General features: G+C 44.3%; 1 protein-coding gene across 2 annotated transcripts in view; it reads left to right on the top strand.

The window, feature by feature from the left end:
* NPHP3 (nephrocystin 3) overlaps positions 1-19,633 on the top strand; it is a 235,347-nt gene that overhangs the window by 15,736 nt on the left and 199,978 nt on the right. For both annotated transcript variants that reach the window (XM_081881887.1, XM_081881886.1), the window contains 9 exons: positions 1,380-1,559; positions 4,007-4,110; positions 6,798-6,912; positions 9,106-9,249; positions 10,634-10,731; positions 14,537-14,639; positions 16,234-16,316; positions 17,651-17,789; positions 19,243-19,407. In XM_081881887.1, the coding sequence (XP_081738013.1) occupies positions 1,380-1,559; positions 4,007-4,110; positions 6,798-6,912; positions 9,106-9,249; positions 10,634-10,731; positions 14,537-14,639; positions 16,234-16,316; positions 17,651-17,789; positions 19,243-19,407 (1,131 nt within the window). The remainder of the gene's footprint in view (positions 1-1,379; positions 1,560-4,006; positions 4,111-6,797; positions 6,913-9,105; positions 9,250-10,633; positions 10,732-14,536; positions 14,640-16,233; positions 16,317-17,650; positions 17,790-19,242; positions 19,408-19,633) is intronic.

Raw genomic sequence — 19,633 nt, 5'->3', positions numbered from 1 at the left:
TTGCATAAATAGGGGTTGCTTCACACGTTGCATTATTATATACATATCTAAAGTATATTTTAAAGCATCTTATTTAAAGCCCGAGGGGGAAACCAAAAGCATTTGGCTTCAGCTTTAGAACTAATTGCAGGTTTAGGTAATATCCAAACTTCGGGAAACTGTGGGTTGCTTGAACTGTGGTTGGTGAGAACAAGCAAAGATCTGAAATCATGATTTGTCCCCGGCTTGTTCTCAATAACTACCCTGAAATTGTAAAAAAGAAGAAGAAGAAGAAAGGTAAATGACCCCTGGACTCTTAACTCTAGTCAAAGGTGACTATGGGGTTGCGGCGCTCATCTCACTTTCAGGCTGAGGGAGCTGGTGTTTGTCCACAGACAACTTTCCAGGTCTTGTGGCCAGCATGACTTAAACTGATTCTGGCACAACGGAACACTGTGACGGAAACCAGAGCACATGGAAACGCCTTTTACCTTCCCACCAGAGCGGTATCTATTTATCTACTTGCACTGGCATGCTTTCGAACTGCTAGGTTGGCAGGAGCAGGGACAGAGCAACAGGAACTTACTTCTTCACGGGGATTCAAACTGCCAACCTTCTGATCGGCAAGCCCAAGAGGCTCAGTGGTTTAGACCACAGCGCCACCCATGTCCTCCTGAAATAGAACATCAGCAGAATGGTTTGTTTGACATCAGAAGCTTCCAGTCTCTTTCCTTGTATGCTCAGAAGAGGAAAAAACAGAAAGCGTGTAAGCCCAAGATTTGCTGTAGTAGGAAAGTAGTAGGAAAACCATGGTTTTATGTTAAGTTTGAACTGGACTGATGGCAGGACATCACTAAAACACATGAACTATATGAAGAAAGGATGATTCCTCCAAAGCCCACCTGAATTTGGTGGTGGAGAAGTCCTTGGGGTAGATTTAAGCCCCAGCACCTCCTTCTTTAGGGACGCGGGTGGCGCTGTGGGTTAAACCACAGAGCCTAGGACTTGCCGATCAGAAGGTTGGCGGTTCGAATCCCCGCAACGGGGTGAGCTCCTGTTGCTCGGTCCCTGCTCCTGCCAACCTAGCAGTTCAAAAGCACGTCAGAGTGCAAGTAGATCAATAGGTACCACTCCAGCGGGAAGGTAAATGGCGCTTCCGTGCGCTGCTCTGGTTCCCCAGAAGCGGCTTAGTCATGCTGGCCACATGACCCCGAAGCTGTACGCCAGCTCCCTCGGCCAGTAAAGCGAGATGAGCGCTGCAACCCGAGTCGGTCACGACTGGACCTAATGGTCAGGGGTCCCTTTACCTTTACCTTTACCTCCTTCTTTTTGCACTGACCACTTCGTAGACAAGAGTCACTCACTGCTTCTTCATAGGATTTGTTTTTCTGCTAACATAGGATATACTGGGCTGTGAAATTACACAACTGGAAAGGAAGTGCGCAACAGACAGTGCTGAGCCTTCCATTCCCGAAGAGGAAATTTTTGGAGACGTGCTTTGGGATGCTCACGATGAACAAGAACAGATGGAGGCCTTCCAGCAGGCGTCCAGTTCAACTTCTGAGCTTGGATTTGAGAAAGTAAGTTTGTGCCCTATTTTAAGGCAAACAATAAGTGTTTGTGTCTGTTTTTCTTCACTTGCAGCAGGGCTGCCACTCTTGCAGGAGGAGTGGGGTTTGCAAACATCCCCGGAGGCTTTCAGTCCTCAGGCTGAAGGCGGCCATATGTCTCAGGCAGACGATTCGGTTGGTTTTGGGACAATTGCCAAATGTGCCTATACCAAGGAGGAAATGTAATGATCGTATTCCAGCTGGCTGTATGCTTCCTTACTATTGAAGTAACAAGTATAAAAACTTAACCTTAAGTCTAGACTGCTCCCAGACAAAGGTTTTCTGAGTGCTTTCCAGCAACGGTGCTCATTCTGCTGGTGCAAATGGCAGATCGGGGGCCAGCACAAGGTGGCTCACAGCTGACAAAAACAAGTGAGCATGTGCAACCTCCTCATTCAGGTGTATTTTAAACCACTTGAGGATCAGAGCCACAGTGTAAAACCAGTTATGGGGGAAATCTATTGACTTGGCAAGTCTCTGGTACAGTGGTACCTCGGGTTAAGAACTTAATTCGTTCCGGAGGTCCGTTCTTAACCTGAAACTGTTCTTAACCTGAAGCACCACTTTAGCTAATGTGGCCTCCTGCTGCACGATTTCTGTTCTCATCCTGAAGCAAAGTTCTTAACCCAAGGTACTGTTTCTGGGTTAGCAGAGTCTGTAACCTGAAGCGTATGTAACCCGAGGTACCACTGTATATGTTAGGTCCCTTTGAACAAGATAATCTTTAAAACAAAAAGCTTGATAACTGTACAAATTTTAACTGAGATCCTGCACCTGCTTACATGCAAACAACTGCTGTTAAAATTAACAGGAACTGCTTCTGAATCAAAAGGCTGAAGGTCCTGTTGACTTTCCTGGCACTTAAAATACGTTTGGGTTTTGCTGCATTGTACCCTATTGCTGCAATCCACTGGTTTCTTTCATACACAGAAATCTAAACAGAACACTGTTGGCAAGAAGGGCACCAACTCTATGTATACATTCCTTTGCACATGGAGGTGTGCGCCCTCTGTGTTTTAATCAAGGGGGCGGCACATGCGCAGGGGAGCTGGGTGTGCAATGGAGCATGCATAACAGGGGCCTGGATTGTGTACAATGGCTTGGCTGCCAAGACTCCAGAAAGAATATTTGAAGGGGGAAATGCACTCACGTTAGAAATGTAGCTCACGGAATAGTGGTGCTCCTAGAGTTCAAAAAGTCATACACTGGAAGAAATTGTTTCATGCTAAGTGAATTTAAGAGTTTTGCGGATGTATCTTTTCTATCACATTTACATAAATCAATGTTGGAAGGATTGCACCTGTTTCTGGGTATGTTGAATTTCAGTATATTGGCTGTAAGAGGCGATTCTGCATTTTGGTGGGGAGGGGCCTAGGCTAAAAGCAGAGCTGTCCCTCCAGAATTTTGAAGAATCATACTAAATCCTTTAGTTATAAGAGCATGTGCTATGACACTTTTAATGACATGATGGTGAGAGACCCCTAATTGAATATCTGACTTTCTTTTTTTAAAAAAGAGCAAAGGCATCCAGACATTCAAGTCTACTTGTGAAATATTTATGTGGTTTGCATATGATGGTTAGTGGTTTGCTGTGATCATGCCTTGGAGAGCTCTTTTGCTCCCCCCACTCATGCATAGAGGAAATAAACAATGATCCCTGGTTCAGACATAAGCATGAAGCCAGCAGTCATTACTTGCTTCCTCTGTGCATGAGTAGGGAGCCAAAGAGCCCTCTTATCATGGTAGCCTATTAACCATGTGGTGCATGAATGGGGCCAGTATTTCATAGAATCATAGAATCATAGAATCATAGAGTTGGAAGAGACCACAAGGGCCATCGAGTCCAACCCCCTGCCAAGCAGGAAACACCATCAGAGCACTCCTGACATATGGTTGTCAAGCCTCTGCTTAAAGACCTCCAAAGAAGGAGACTCCACCACACTCCTTGGCAGCAAATGCCACTGTCGAACAGCTCTTACTGTCAGGAAGTTCTTCCTAATGTTTAGGTGGAATCTTCTTTCTTGTAGTTTGGAACCATTGCTCCGTGTCCGCTTCTCTGGAGCAGCAGAAAACAACCTTTCTCCCTCCTCTATGTGACATCCTTTTATATTTGAGAAAGTAAGCTTAGCTCAGCTCTGCCTCCGCTGAGTGATGGTGGCTACTATGTTTGTGAGCTAATCTGTGACCAAGACAGTGTCCTTAAGAATACTAATGTGGACACAAGCCAATTAAATTCAGCGTGACTTACGAGTCAATGTGTTTAGAACTGAACATTTGGGGGACCCAAGATGCTGTTATATCTTCTTCTTAGATCACACAGAGCCTCAAGATCAAATAGATGCTTAGATTTTTGAATCACTCTGTTTCTTGACTTAACCCCAGAGCTCTTTGTTACGATGCCTGATTTTTGTTTGCAGTATTACGAACGCCTGAATGACTTGGTGGCAGCCCCAGCGCCAATCCCGCCCCTTCTCGTGTCTGGAGGACCAGGCTCAGGAAAATCTCTCCTTTTGTCAAAATGGTATAGTCTTTTAAGTGTTTTCCTTCTTTGTTTTTACTATGGGTCCCCATAGTTGTACCCAATAAAGTTGCAGGATATAACGGAGAAAGTTCACAAGAGCAGCCTTTCAGAGCTGAACCAGATATGCCAGTCCTAGCGTGACAGCTAAGGGGACGTAATGGGGGAGCAGTTGCCTTGCTTAGGGCAGAGTTAGTGTTTCTTAGGGACCTTCTTTTGCAAAATGGAGTCAAAGCTGGACTCTAGCTCCTATAGAGGGACAGGGTCTGTTCCTGCTGTGTCTCCTCTTCCTCCTCCTCCTCGGCCTTTCAGTTCTGTGAGGGGTTTTTTTAACAACCCCACCCCCCAATATTCCGTAGCAAAGATGGGGAAGCCATGATCCTCTGGGTGTTGATTTCCCTGCCTAAATCCCATGGACGCTGCTGAGTAAGAAGTCCCAAGTCCATAAAATAGCTCTTGGATAGAAATAAACCTGGCAGATAGAAGGTACTTCTCAAATGTTCAAAAGCACAGTCCTCTCTTCAACCTTTTGGAAGCCAAGAGAAACTATTTCTCTTGGAAATAGGACCCTTGTACCTACGGGACCGCCTCTCCCGGTATGCCCCACGGAGGACCTTAAGGTCCATAAATAGCAACACCTTAGAGGTCCCGGGCCCTAAGGAAGTTAGATTAGCCTCAACCAGAGCCAGGGCCTTTTCAACACTGTCTCCGGCCTGGTGGAACGCTCTGTCTCATGAGACCAGGGCCCTGCAGGATCTGATTTCTTTCTGCAGGGCCTGTAAGACAGAGTTGTTCCGCCTGGCCTTTGGCTTGGAATCAATTTGATTCCCTCCCCCTCTTTCTTTTTTCCTTTCTCCTTCTGTGATGGGACTCCTATTTGGGGACTTCCCTGGCTTTTTTTTGGCCCATGTAGGACCAGTCTGGATAGTTAGCCTTGGTGAAGACTTTACATTTTCATCCCCCCAAAAGTTTTTGATTTGAGTTTGCACTGAAATGAGGCTGTATTTTAATGTTTTAATGTTGTATTTTAATCTTGTTTTTAAGTTGTATTTCAATTAATTGTTTTTATATTGGGTGTTTGCCGCCCTGAGCCTGGTCTTGGCTGGGAAGGGCGGGGTATAAATAAAATTTATTTTTATTTTTATTATTAAACAACAGGTGGACAGCCTGTTGCCTTCCAGCTGTAGCTGAACTACAGTTCCCATCAACCCCAGCCAGTAAGGCCAACGGTTGGGGATGAAGGAATGGTAGTCCAACAACATTGGAGGGCCACAGGTTCTCTGTCCTGCTTCTATTGTGGCCACTCCCAAGTGTTTTGCCTTTCTATGGATTGGGGAGGGGAGGAAGGAAAACCTGCACATGCCTAATAACTGCATGGTCAGGTTTTTGCCTCCTTTTTAGTGGTCTCAAAATGTTTGAAGAGCAAGTCTGAGGTGGCTGGGAGGTGATCACACAGATCACCACTGATTAACTACCTCTGCCCTGTTGAGAGAAATCATTCGGCTGATAAGCCCCATAAACACTAATCCCCTTTGGACAGAGTGGGTTGTCTCTGAATAATATGCTGTTCAGACTTTTAAGTCCAGACAGTTGGCTGCTCCTGTTCATCTGCTTTCAAAGTATGTATATACCCCACCCTCGTTCCCTTACAGCAAGGCATGGATGGTCAGAATGGTCAATTTGGCTAATGTCCTCCGAAAGCACGGTGCATTTATAAGTGCTGTCAACAAACTCAGTGGCGGGGCACATGTTGTGCATGCAGAAGGGCCCAGCACCTCAGGCCGGGCTGGGAATGAACCCTGTCTGAGAACTAGTACAGTGGTAAGGTAAAGGTAAAGGGACCCCTGACCATTAGGTCCAGTCGTGGCCGACTCTGGGGTTGTGGCGCTCATCTCGCTTTATTGGCCGAGGGAGCCGGCGTACAGCTTCCGGGTCATGTGGCCAGCATGACTAAGCTGCTTCTGGCAAACCAGAGCAGCGCATGGAAATGCCGTTTAACTTCCCGCCGGAGCGGTACCTATTTATCTACTTGCAGTTTAACGTGCTTTCGAACTGCTAGGTTGGCAGGAGCAGGGACTGAGCAACGGGAGCTCACCCCGTCACGGGGATTCGAACCGCCAACCTTCTGATCGGCAAGTCCTAGGCTCTGTGGTTTAACCCACAGCACCACCCACGTCCCTAGTACAGTGGTACCTTGGGTTAAATACTTAATTCGTATCGGAGGTCCGTTCTTAACCTGAAACTGTTCTTAACCTGAAGCACCACTTTAGCTAATGGGGCCTCCTCCTGCTGCTGTGCTGCCGGAGCACTATTTCTGTTCTCATTCTGAAGCAAAGTTTTTAACCCGAGGTACTATTTCTGGGTTAGCGGAGTCTGTAACCTGAAGCGTATGTAACCTGAAGCGTATGTAACCCAAGGTACCACTGTACTGGGCTAAGTGGACCAATGGTTTCAACTTGGTACAAGGCAGCTTCCTACATTCCTATACTGGTCCCAATATTTCCCGCACACTGATCGTCCTTCTCTGCTCATTTTTTTTACATTTCAATACAGCCGTCTCAAAACAGTAAAAACAGTAAACTAACATTCCAAAAGCTCATTGGCACCATTTAGATGCCATAATGCAACTTTGAAAATGTATGTTCACGAGAAACCCATCTCCCTTGTTTCTCTCTCTACCTTCTCCCTAGGATTCAGTTGCAACAGAAGCATTTGCCAAATACTCTCATCCTATATCATTTCGTTGGGAAACCTCTGTCTAGCAGTTCAGAGCCTGCACTGATTCTCAGACGTCTCACTTTAAAGGTATTTCAAAAAAATTAAAATAAAGTAAAAATTGGGCAGGGCAGAATCGTCAGAGTCTTTTTAAGGACCTGAATGCCTGTGTGCTAAAGAAAAAGTCAAGAACTATTTTAATGGGCCTTAAATTTCTGATTTGACAGTAAGCCATCATATGGTGTACTGTGAACATTCTGATCCCTGGCAAGGAGGTCATTCCCATTTTTTCCTTCCCTGGCCCTTCGGGTCAACACGGGATTGCAGCGAAGCAAAGGTTTGGCTTAGTATGTTGAACCTTTGACCACGGTTAAGCCCTCTCCTTATTAACCATGGGGCGTAGTTGTGGTTGAGGAGAAGAGGCCTTAACCATGATCTTGGTTTTGGATGACATGTTAAGCCAAATGCTGGCCTAGTTGGTGTGCTGCATTGAACCCCATAACATGGAGAAGAGCAAAATGGCTGCATTTTCCTTCTTGGGGGGCCACTTAAAGATGGACTTCACGTGATATTCAGACGTGAGCAATATCTGCTTTGTCTCAAATGCCATGAAACTGCAAAAACAGTCTCTAGGACACTGAAATATATATATATATATATCTTAGGAATACCAGTTAGTTCATAACAAAGAAAAACAAAACCCTGAGAGTTAATGCACTGAGTAATATGTTTTCCTGGCTATTCCCAGCCATCTGGACAAAGAAGAGGAGACAGGTGGTATTTCGTCTGTTTGAGGCTCCAGGCAAACCCAGTCGGCATTTTTCAGTTGGCAGCACACTGCACTGCTGCTGAGCTCGTCTCTCTTGATTTAGATACACGCAGTCATATTTTTAGAATAATACCCTAATTTGTGGACCCGAAAGTAGTGTGAAGGCAAAGTGAATCAGTGTCTACTGTTGAAGCTGGGCTGTTCTGGCCTTGTGAGCTGCCTGGGAAGGGAACCATATGCAAGCCATTCTGCGAAGTATAAGTGTAGCTGTTGTTTAAAGATATGACTGTTCTTTTTTTAAAAAGACGATGGTTCATTATGCTTGGCACTGATTCATACGTGGGTCCTCGGTCCCCTCTCCCTGAGATCACTTTTCCTGAATCTGTGCCAGTAAATCAACATTCTTTTCTACCCATCCACCTATTTTGCATTCTACGGACTATTCAGCCCCACTGGGAAGAAGAAGGTCTACATTCTGCAAAGGTCTACCATCCCATCATATACAGACAAAAGTTTTAATAGGATACCGCTAGGGCTGGGTGAGAGATACAGATATAGATAATGTTGTTGTTGTTTAGTCATTTAGTCGTGTCTGACTCTTCGTGACCCCATGGACCAGAGCACGCCAGGCACTCCTGTCTTCCACTGCCTCCCGCAGTTTGGTCAAACTCATGCTGATAGCTTTGAGAACACTGTCCAACCATCTCGTCCTCTGTCGTCCCCTTCTCCTTGTGCCCTCCATCTTTCCCAACATCAGGGTCTTTTCCAGGGAGTCTTCTCTTCTCTCTCTCTCTCTCTTTCTCTCTCTCTAAATACCCAGATCGAAGTCCATATTGTGATATCGGTTTCATAATTTTTGACCTGGCAGTATATATTGAATCATGGTGTGTGCATGCGTGCATGCGCTATGCAACAATCACAATATGGGGGAAACCGCGAAGCCAGCTAATTCTTCTTTCGATCACAAGAGGAGGTGCATGGAAAATAATGATGCAGGAAAAACCGTGAAGCCAGTCGGTGCCTCTACATAGCTCCATCATTATTTCAGACATTGTGATATACCGGTATATCGCAATGTTTAGCTGATGATTTATCACAATGTTGAAAAGCAGATATTGCCCAGCCCTATATACCACAACCTATTATGATGCAAGCAACAATTTGTAGCAAATCTATAGGACCGGACAGTCAGTGATAGCATAATACTTTATTCTCCTTTGGGGAGAATAAAACCAACCCAATGCTCTTCAATCCTGACACATCATAAAAGACCATATTTAATTCCAGCATCATTCATGTATCTCTGGAAAGAATTGTTTGTTTTCTAATTTTGATAAAAACAATTTAAACAGATGGATATTTTAATCTGCTTTTTGGTCCTCTTTACAATGAAAATGCAATTAACAAGAAATAGCATGGGGTCGTATATTGCCTTTAATTTACTGTTTCTTTGTGTTCCCTGCTTCATCAACAATTAGGCAAAGCATATTTTACTCACATTTACAATGTTGTAGCTTATGCAGCATTCCTGGTCAGTCTCACCTTTGACACTCGATCCTGTAAAGCTATTAGAAGAATTCCCTCGTTGGCTGGAGAAACTTTCTGCTCACCACCAAGGCGGCATTATAATAATTATTGACTCTATTGATCGGATCCAGGTAACATTTGCAGTATACTTTCGTCTAGCGGGTTTTCTGTCTTGCGAGGTGTTCGTCTTGCGGGGCACCACTGTACTGAAAAATGAATTTAGAATTGTATTGATTATTGTGCATTAGCTATTTTACCATTCAGCTTTTTCGTTGCTAATGGATGATGCTTATTCAATATTATTGAGGTGGTTTGGGGGGTTTTTTAAGTTTGGGAGTGGTGGGCCTAGAACACAACACTGATTCTTGCAACACATTATGTAGAAGTGGGTGGGGGGAAATTTGCTTATAGATGTTTACTGCAATCTCAACGGCCACAGATACATAGACTTGGAAAGTGAAAACATATGCACCATTTCAGGGCCAGATTTAGGTTTAATGAGACCCTAATCTACTGAAGGTAATGGAGCCCTTTATATGCCCAGCTCTTCTTTGTCAACAACAAATTATCACTGTTTTTTGTGTTGGACACGGGTGGCGCTGTGGGTTAAACCACAGAGCCTAGGACTTGCCGATCAGAAGGTCGGCAGTTCGAATCCCCGCAATGGGGTGAGCTCCCATTGCTCGGTCTCTGCTCCTGCCAACCTAGCAGTTCAAAAGCACGTCAAAGTGCAAGTAGATAAATAGGTACCACTCCAGCGGGAAGGTAAACGGCATTTCTGTGCGCTGCTCTGGTTCTCCAGAAGCGGCTTAGTCCTGCTGGCCACATGACCCGGAAGCTGTACGCCGGCTCCCTCGGCCAATAAAACGAGATGAGCGCTGCAACCCCAGTGTCGGCCATGACTGGACCCTAATGGTCAGGGGTCCCTTTACCTTTACCTTTAAGCTACTGAAGGTAATGGAGCCCTTTATATGTCCAGCTGTTCTTTGTCAACAACAAATAGTCACTTTTTTGTGTGTTGAATATATGCTATATGGTAATTTATGGACCTAATAGGTATCTAAAGCCATTTGCTCATGTTGCCATGCAACCAGTCCATGAAGAATGTAGGCACCCTCTATAAAGAAATGAGCAAACCAGTGATATTTTAGGGAGCAGGGGCCCATTACTTACATTATAGGAGCCTACACAACACGAAAAACTGTTGCTGTATGTAGGTTTTATTTTATTTGTTTTTTATCTCATATTTTGGAAATGTACATCCAGCTTTTTTTCTTAATTTTTTTTTGGGTGGCCCCCAAGAGATGGGGGTCCTAAGCTATAGCTTGTTTAGCTTATACGTAAATCCAGCACTGCACCATTTTTCTGTTGGGGGCTATAGGAAATTTGTGCATTTGTGACTTATGGGGGCTGCTGAAAGGGAAAAATTGGGTGTAACAGTTGTCCTGCGGTGGGGTGAAATCTGTGTTCTATTCAGCATACTTATGAGTTTGAATTCAACTCTTTGTTTCTCAGCAAGCTGAAAAGCATATGAAATGGCTGATTGACCCCCTGCCAGTGAATGTGAGGGTCGTAGTGTCCGTGAATGTTGAAACCTGTCCCCCCGCATGGAGGTAAGTTTGTTCTGGAGATGCTCAAAAGCCATCTGCTTAAACTGTTCAGTTGGCAGGAGTCAGGAGGTCCCTTTAAGTTGTCAACAAAGCGTGTTCTCCTTCATGGAGAGCACGTGTTGCGGTGGGGGCCGCTAGGACACTCCAAAGTTGGGGGGCAGGCTAATTGATCGTTGGCCACTGATGTGATTGGGGCTTCCCTTGTTGTTGGGAAGAAGTTAATGTTGCCATTTATTGATTGACAGCCAGGAATAGTAAAACTCCTTGCACGAGGCTAGGGCTTCCTCTTTTCGCCCGTGCATTGGATTGCCCGTCCCTCCCTCCCTAGAATAGGGTTGTTCGCTTTGACCCTGCTATGCCTGTCATGGGGTCGTCTGCTTTGGAGCAGGGGCCTGGTAGGAATTTTGTCCATCTGGCTGATTGGCTGGGGCCATTTGGTTTTTGCCTACTGCGCTGCAAATTGTCACAACTTGTAAGGTTCGCGGTTAGGCATTGGTTTATGGTTTGGTTGGTTGAGGGGCATGGATTGGCTGTGCCCGCCCCTCTAATGCTGCTGCTGCAAGGGATTCCGTTAAAGGAATTGGGAGCTAACTATTGCTTGTCCACTCTGACAAGGCGGCTCGGGCCATAGCAATGAGTTCCTGGTTGCATTTGGGGTGAGGGCAGGTTCCCTGCTCCGCGTAACCCCTAAGTGTATTCCCCCATTCTGACTTTCGCATCGTGCGGAATGTCAGTCTGTCCCCCATGGTGGGGGCAGATAGTCGCAACCAATGCCTACGCAACCACTCACAAATTTGTATTTTAAAAAAGTTGTGGCCAAAATTATGCCAAAAATCTTAAACAAAAAATTTCTATGTGATGTGTGAGTTATTGGGGTGGACCTGGGGACCTCGACACGCAAAGGGTGTTCTGCAAGAGCCTCTTCAGTCACAAACTTGATGCTCAAACGGCGCTTGCAGCATGACACCTTCCCCAATACAGTGGTACCTCTAGTTAAGAACTTAATTCGTTCCGGAGGTGCGTTCTTAACCTGAAACTGTTCTTAACCTGAAGCACCACTTTAGCTAATGGGGCCTTCTGCCACCGCCGCACCACCGGAGCACGATTTCTGTTCTCATCCCGAAGCAAAGTTCTTAATCGAGGTACTATTTCTGGGTTAGCGGAGTCTGTAACCTGAAGCGTCTGTAACCTGAGGTACCACTGTATAAGGAATGGGGCAAGAGAGAGACGTAGGGGAGCCACAGTGCATTTTCCTGCTGGGGGAGGGAAGGATTAACTAAGCTGAAAGAGGCCTAGGAGATGATTCAGAAAAGGCATGTATGGTCCTGGACTCTAGCACTTCAGAGTGCAGGTGACAGGTGGCTTGTTTACTTGCTCTCGTATCAAAAATGCCATGCATTTTAAAGCTGTCTCATGGGGGGAGAAGGCTAGGTTGTGATTCATCCTTGCGTCAAAGCTTTTGTTATATGCAATGTTGTCCCCACATAAACTACATTCAAACAGGAACCCCTGTGCACCCAAACCTGAATTATGAATCATTGACAGACCCGGGAACTGGAAGGCTAAATTTTCTTTTGTTGTGTTCAGTCTGCCCTACTTTTAGGAAAGTGTGCATACAATTGGCAGTCTTAATCTGGGCATTTCCATTTCTCAATTTTTCCAGCAACAGAGCAATACTAGAAGCAGGAGGCAACCTGACTGCTTTTCTTTTGATGGTCATGGTTTTATTATTATATGCCACCCATCCGACTGGGTTTCCCCAGTCACTCTGGGCAACTCCCAACAACATATTTAAACACAAAAAACCTCAAACATTAAAAACCTCCCTGTACAGGGCTGCCTTCAGATGCCTTCAGGTAGTTGTTTATCTCATTGACATCTGATGGGAGTATGTTCCACAGGGCGGGCTCCACTACTGAGAAGGCTCTCTGCCTCGTTCCCTGAAACTTCACTTCTTGCAGTGAGGGAACTTCCAGAAGGCCCTTGGAGGTGGATATCAGTGTCTGGGTTGAACAATGGCGGTGGAGACACTCCTTCAGATATACAGGGCCAAAACCATTTAGGACTTTAAATGTCAGTACCAATGCCTTGAATTGTGCTTGGAAACATACTGGGAGCCAATGTAGATCCTTTGGGACCGGTATTATATGGTCCCGTCAGCAGCACCCGGTCACTGGTGTCTAGCTGCCACCTTCTTGATTAGTTGTAGTTTCCGGGTCACCTTCAAAGGTAGCCCCATGTAGAGCGCATTGCAGTGATCCAAGCGGGAGATAACCAGAGCATGGACCACTTTGGTGAGACAGGGCGCAGGCAGGTAGGATCTCAGCCATCATACCAGATGGAGCTGGTAGACAGTCTTCCTGGACATACAATTGAATTGTGCCTCCAGTCTTGAGGTAGCTGCAAGCACTTCCGTGGCAATAGGTAATGCACACTCAATAACAATAATTTAAAAGTCTCAGTGGTGGTGATGGTGGAATGAGTCCATAAAATGTGTGGGCCACTTAGGAAGGTGGTGCTTAGTCTCCCTATCATCAGTGATCATTTGGGCACGATGCAGTACAGTGGTACCTCGGGTTAAGTACTTAATTCGTTCCAGAGGTCCGTTCTTAACCTGAAAATCTTATGTCCCACAGTGAAACACCACGGGTATGCCATTTTGTGCAGTGTTGGATACACGGAGAACTGTAGTTTTCATTCAAATGGTTCATTATTTTTTGCTATTACAGTGGTACCTTGGGTTAACAACTTAATTCGTTCTGGAGGTCCGTTCTTAACCTGAAACAGTTCTTAGCCTGAAGCACCACTTTCGCTAATGGGGCCTGCCGCTGCCACCATACCACCGGAGCACAATTTCTGTTCTCATCCTGAAGCAAAGTTCTTAACCTGAGGTACTATTTCTGGGTTAGCGGAGTCTGTAACCTGAAGCGTATGTAACCTGAAGCGTATGTAACCCGAGGTACCACTGTACAGTCATACCTCTGGATGAATACGCTTCAGCTTAAATATTTTCGGGTTGCGCTCCGAGGCAACCCGGAAGCAACAGAGTGTGTTACTTCTGGGTTTTGCTGCTCGTGCATGCGCAGACGCTCAAAATGATGTCACGCACATGCGCGGAAGCAGCGAAACGTGACCTGCGCACGCTCAGACGCCCAGTCGCGTCTTACGTTCGCTTCAGGATGCGAACGGGGCTCCAGAACGGATCCCGTTCACATCCAGGGGTACCACTGTATATGCAACAGCATTTGTGCAGCCACATTCACTGTAGTGCTGCAAGATGCAAGAAGATGCAAGATGCAAGAAGAAGGTTGTCCCAGCAAAGTGATACAGCTGGGAAAATGTGGCATCCTTCCAAATGAACAGCCACTGTGATTGTGCTGCATGGTAATCTAATCCCCGGAAAGGTCTCTCACCCATTTTAGGTCTTTGTGCAGCAAGGCTGATAATGGCTGGAATGTACCGAGGAGTAAAGAAGTGTTCAGTTCATTCTCTTCTAAGTGTTCCCTCTTAGAAGAGAACGGTAAGCCTCCTCCGTATTTAGGGCTTTGAAATGCAACCATTATCTCAAAAAAGTTTTTATCTCCTGTGCACTAATCTTGGGTGTGTGCATGTAGGGACTTGCAGTACTTTGATATAGTCAGACTGCATAGATCAAAACTATATTATAGTCATCCAGAGCTCAATAGTAAAGGCTTCAAATTGTGCATTAGATTTTTTTAAAAAAAATACTGTTCTAGTATTTGAATCTGTTCTTTACAAAAGCTGCATTGCTAGCTAAGGAAGTGATTTCTCACTCTCTCACTGAAAGGTTGTGGCCAACCCTTCATCTTGATCCATTAAATGCGAAGGATGTGAAATCTCTCATTAATGAAGAATGTAGCTGTGCAGACCTGAAACTGACAAAAGAACAGGTATTGATTCTTTATATGTGTGTGAATGCTTTAGCCTGGGAAACGTTATCTACTGTCAAAGTGAGGGTCCTTGACTCAAGGAGAAAACTCCTAAAGCTCTACATGGGTGTCAGGGAACTGCCATCGGAGAGACAGGTGGTGGACAGGCTCCAGGAGAATAGGAGAGAATCTGCAGCAGAAGAGGGAACCAGCAGGGGGAGTGCAGGAGTCACAGCGGAGGGGAGGCTCTGGGATGCTTCCAGTGAGAGTAGTGGAGAGGTAACGGGACCCCCGTTGGGAACTCCCACCCTTCGCCGGAAACTGTCACGCAGAGAGTCACGAAGGCGCATGTCCGTCAAACAGCTTTTATGTTGGCGTAAATTCCGTAGACGCCCACTGTCAGATACTACCAGCGACTGACGGAGTCATGCTTTGGGGGCTCCGTTAGTGCATCGGTTTGGATGACCAGCCAAACCCCAGAGGGATCAAGCTTTTACGCACAAGCAGCTCATTATCCCATCACAATGGGTAACTAAATTATTTGTTAAAATGAAGCAAAACGCTGTAAAATGTGGAAAACCAATAACTGCACTTCACTCAAAGGGCTCGATCCATCATGCATAAAATCCCTTTGGAATTATTTGGTTATCTGCATATGATTGTGTGCTTGCATTTCTTTCCTCCCTTTTCTCCAAGGATCCCACCCATTTTGTCTTCTTAATAACCATGTGGGGTTGATTACACTGAGCTTTGGCTTTTGTAGTGTTAGATAAATGAACAAGGAGAGAGAATTCTGATCATCTACATATCTATTTGCCAAAAAGAGTTAACAAAATCTTTTACCTTACCATCACTTAAGCCGTCATTAGCTCAACCCAAATATCTCATCAAATGAAAGGCAGCTAAACTATGGTTTGGTGTGTCTGAATTGGCAGATCATGGTTTGTGATCAGGCAAGCAAACCAGAAACTATAGTTTAAAGTGGTTTTTTGCACACCATGGCCTGGGCTACAGCCAGAGTAATTTTGACAAAAACCTAGTTATAGTAATTGTTGTACCTCAAGAGGCCACAACACTTTAGAAATCAGGGTATTTAGCAGATGGAGAAAAAAGTAAGCAAGTCACTGAACCATGGTTTGCTGGTATGGCTTGAAAAAAACATGGTTTGGGTTCTAAACTATTAATGCAAACCATGGTTTGACGCAATGTCTGAATTGAATCACTGCATTCTTCAAACTAAAACAGTAAAAAAAGATTGCGGAATGAGTTCCCTGTGAGTAAGCATTTCTATGAATGTGACAGTTTGTAGACAATACAACATAAATAAGCTCAGCAAGTTACTCTCTAGTCCGTCCTGTGCTTTATCTTTTCCCTACCGCAAAAAAGATTTGAGCATGTTTGGGAATAACCTACTTCACGTCATCTAGAATGATGGCAATTGATACAGTAATGTGCTTACATTGCATTTTTTTATTTAAAAAGTCATATAATTTACATTGCACCACCCTGAGTTATAATGTGTTGCTGTTCTTGTGCTCTCCTTCATCCTGTATATTTGTGCAGAATTTTCAGATCCTCATAGAATACTTAACGTTTGTGTTCAAACCTACTCTAGGAGAAGAAGCTTGAGAAACATGGTCATTCTGCTACAACTTGCAATGCCCTGTATGTCACTCTCTTGGGCAGAATGATGGCTGGGTATGTTGAAATAAATACGGAAACTGTAGTGCTTCGCATGTGTTCTGTAACCAAAAACTGTAGATGAAAAGTTAAAAGCTGTGTTTTTGGAATCCAGTTCCACTAAATTCAATGGACCTTCATCACTGTTTTTAGTGGGATCTAGATTTCACAGTGGCCTGATTCAGATTTAATGGTACAATATTGTTTTAGTGCTGCATACAAACTGATCTGGGCTTTAAGATCCTTTGTGGAGGCCTTCCACAGAGGAATATAAATTTAATAAATATAAAATTTAACAAACAATAAATTTTAAGGAACAAGACTCAGACTTGCTTGTCCTCGTCTTCTTTCTCCTTAAGTGCAACCGCAAAACAGGAGTTTTGAAACATCCACTTCCTGTTTAAAATTAACCATAGTTTTTCATGACATATGAACTGGAGGGAACTCTGTCTAGTTTAAACTATGACCTGATTTAGAATGTAAACTAAAACCATGGTTTAGTGCAAGGACAAAGGAGCTACCGTGGGTTCATGATGTCTTACATCCTTCTTCTCCTCCTCCCACTAAACTTGGACAAAGTCTAATTTCACTTTCTACAAAACCTGGCTTGTTGCACGTGCACCCAGAGATCATTGGTTAAAACCAACGTTGGTTAGTTAAACAAACCAGCTTCACATCCCATGGTTTGAATTTGGCTTGTTAAAAAACCTGATGTGTTTGTTGGAAATTGCCGCCCCTGGTTTGTACCTTGTGTCATGGACTGGCTGAACGCAGAGGAATGGGGGCGGGGGGGCACCAGCTGGGGAACCCCCCCCCCCAAAGGGAAGACGACTCAGAGCCAGGGAATTGGTGGTGGGATGACAAGGAGTTGTCCGGAGGGAGAAGAAATATCTGCAAAGAAAAACAAGCAAAGAAGCGGTTGTAATTCTTGACAAGTGTCAGCAGCAAGGCTTATATTGAATCACACCATAAAACATTCATTGCACAGATGTTTATGAACAATCCTTGTTATTGTTATATTTAACTTAGGACTCAGCTTGAATATAATAAATATCTGCCTTGCTTTAAGTGTTTTTGTGTTAATAGCTTTAATCTTTTTAAAAAAACTTAAAACTCTTATTTTATGGGATTGTTTTTTAACCTGAAGGCATTTTGCTTTGTGCCTGATATTTTGATTTCCCGCCCCTACCCAAATTTAGAAACACACACCAGCAGATGTTTTGCCAGTTGGGCACAGGCGTGGCTGAAGTCCATAATAAATAGTCATTTTCTGTAGTAATTTAAATACTCGGTTTCAGGTGAAATGTGTGCTTTCTTTTTAAATCCTTTGTTTCCTCCTCCCCCTTTCCCAGTGCTGGAAGTGCAGAAGACATTGACGTAATCCTTCAGAAGTTTTTGCAGTGCCAAGACACAGTGTCGCTGTACAAGCTAGTTCTGAATTCAGTCGAAGAATCCTTGAAAAGTGAAAAAGACAAAAACCTCATGAAAGAGGCAAGTTACGAAGTCTAAAGAAGTTCTCCTTTTTTTTGGGGGGGTGTCTGTGTGAAATGTGTATGTACTTTCATAGAAACAGTTTTTCAATGGCCCCAAGTCCAAATTGTAAAATCCACATTTAGATTCCCACCTTTCACCACCATGTTCAGTTGGTTATAACAATTGTACCGTAGTCTGTTGTAAAGGGACCCCTGACCATTAGGTCCAGTCGTGGCTGACTCGGGGGTTGCAGTGCTCATCTCGCTTTATTGGCCAAGGGAGCCGGCGTACAGCTTCCAGGTCATGTGGCCAGCATGACTAAGCTGTTTATGGTGAACTAGAGCAGCACACGGAAACACCGTTTACCTTCCCGCCAGAGCGGTACCTATTTATCTACTTGCACTTTGACATGCTTTCAAACTGTTAGGTTGGCAGGAGCAGGGACCGAGCAACGGGAGCTCACCCCGTCACGGGGATTCGAACCGCTGACCTTCTGATCGGCAAATCCTAGGCTCAGTGGTTTAACCCACAGCGCCACCCGCCATATTCTACCACATGGCAATGTTGGCATCGCTTTTGTAGACCATCCCACACCTCAGCAGCTTTCAAGGACATGCACTGCACACACAGTTTCTGCAGAACATGGACACATGCACAGCAACATGCATACTTTATAATTTAGTAGATCAGGCAAGCAGTACTTCATTAAAACAAAATTAAGTGCTTTACGAGAAGGCCCTGCCTTCAGGCTTGCTATCTAAAAATAAACTTTTCCCTTCCAAAGTCAATGACCAAATGCACATTCAGTGCAATTTGATTTATCTTGGAGTTTTATTTGGTCTGGGAAATTCTGAACAGCTGAAATGCTGGCTGACATTTTAAAAGTCAGTGCTTGTTTTAAGATAAATCTGTTCTCTCTTCAGGGCTCTGTTGTAGGTGTGTGGTGGCTAAAATCTCTTGTTATGTCTCTTCAGATAAAGTAGCTATTTAATTTACACTAATAAGACAAAAGATTTGCAGCAAACACAATTTATGTTGTAGCCAGTTTTCAAAGCAGTGATTGATAAGTTTGCAGTCATGTTTTCATCTTTCAACTCTTCTGAAAGAGCTAAGATCAAAATCCCCTAGATCTAAAATCTTGTATATCTGTCAAGCATTCTCAAAGCTTCTTACATTGTTTAGGCACATTTAAATCTCTGTGCTGAGATTTTTATGAGGTTACTTTTTGTTGTGGGAACTCCCCCACTTTTTTAAGAATGTAGACAGAACTTCCTGGAGAGCTGTCCATCGTCTAGGTTCAATGCTAATGCTTATTATATTAATTGATTCAGTATTTTTTTAGCTTGATCCTGAAGCATCTACTGGTTTTGTTTTGCTGCTGTGCTGTATTATTTATTACTGGTCACACAGCAGACTCAGAAAGCAGTGGACGATAAGTTTTATTAAAATTATTTGTATGCTTGTGCTGTAGATACTTTGCCTCATCAGTGTTAGTCACAACGGAGTCAGCGAATCAGAACTGATGGAACTATGTCCTGCGCTGTCTTGGGAAGTGCTGGCCTCATTAGTTTACAGTTTGCACAAGATGTGCTTTTTGACATACGGCTGTGGCTTGTTAAAGTTTCGACACCTTCAGGTAAGATGTTCTTGCAAAAGGTATCTGACACCTGCCAGCTTCTTATAGAAGGCAAAATGAAAGAATATATGCATGTCACTCCTCCTCTTTGCATTTTCAAATATTTTCTACAAAAAGAATCTTTTAAGATCCATTCTGTTATAAATTATAGTTCCAGTCTTGATGGGAAGCTTTGTCTCCCTCTTTCTCTTGCACACAGACTTGCCCCAGGCATGAGGAATTATGT

This window comes from Podarcis erhardii (genome assembly GCF_964252035.2).
Source record: "Podarcis erhardii genome assembly, chromosome: 12".
NCBI classification, from domain to species: Eukaryota; Metazoa; Chordata; class Lepidosauria; order Squamata; family Lacertidae; genus Podarcis; species Podarcis erhardii.
This window is presented reverse-complemented; position numbering and strand designations above follow the sequence as displayed.